The 534-nt window shown below is 39.3% G+C and overlaps 1 protein-coding gene across 1 annotated transcript; it reads left to right on the top strand.

Moving 5' to 3' along the window:
- Window positions 1–40: 40 nt before the first annotated feature.
- Window positions 41–495, top strand: LOC108631967 (bumetanide-sensitive sodium-(potassium)-chloride cotransporter-like). The gene is made up of 2 exons (XM_018036240.2): window positions 41–237; window positions 317–495. Exons 1-2 carry the CDS (start codon window positions 96–98, stop codon window positions 463–465), a joined length of 291 nt encoding a protein of 96 aa, XP_017891729.2. The 5' UTR covers window positions 41–95; the 3' UTR covers window positions 466–495.
- The last annotated feature ends 39 nt before the right edge of the window (window positions 496–534 follow it).

The raw sequence follows: 534 nt of genomic DNA, 5'->3' as shown, positions 1-534 counted from the left end.
AATATAAAACGTTTTACTGCTTCCTTCAAGCAATTCTTCATCGTTGCTTTGTATTTACAGGCTGCATCACAATAGTTTTGTTATTGCTGATCGTTATGATCGGATTGGAATGGGAAGCGAAAGCGCAAATTGGTTTGTTAGTCATTTTACTATTGGCCATTGCTGATTTTGTCATCGGCACTTTCATTGGACCTAAGGACGACGAGGAAAGGGCTAAAGGATTCATAGGATATAATGGTATTTATTGAGAAAACTGCACAAATACACTGATTTTAAAAAACAAATAACTATGGGATTGTCTGTTTTGTGTTTGCAGCTAATTTGCTGGAGGAGAACTTTTCACCGGATTACAGATACAGCGAGGGGGTGGAACACAATTTCTTTTCAGTGTTGGCCATTTTTTTCCCAGCAGCCACGGGCATCCTGGCAGGTGCGAATATATCCGGCGACTTGAAGGTGATTTAGTCCTTCGGCCAATAAGGAATTCGGCTTACTACTCTCGTTCAATTGTTTAATTCACTTGAAACTATTTAT

The sequence above is a fragment of the Ceratina calcarata genome, unplaced genomic scaffold (genome assembly GCF_001652005.2).
Source record: "Ceratina calcarata isolate Rehan_Ccalc_2016 unplaced genomic scaffold, ASM165200v1 scaffold9840, whole genome shotgun sequence".
Taxonomy (NCBI): domain Eukaryota; kingdom Metazoa; phylum Arthropoda; class Insecta; order Hymenoptera; family Apidae; genus Ceratina; species Ceratina calcarata.
The sequence above is the reverse complement of the archived record's forward strand: the minus strand, read 5'-3'. Positions and strand labels throughout refer to the sequence as shown.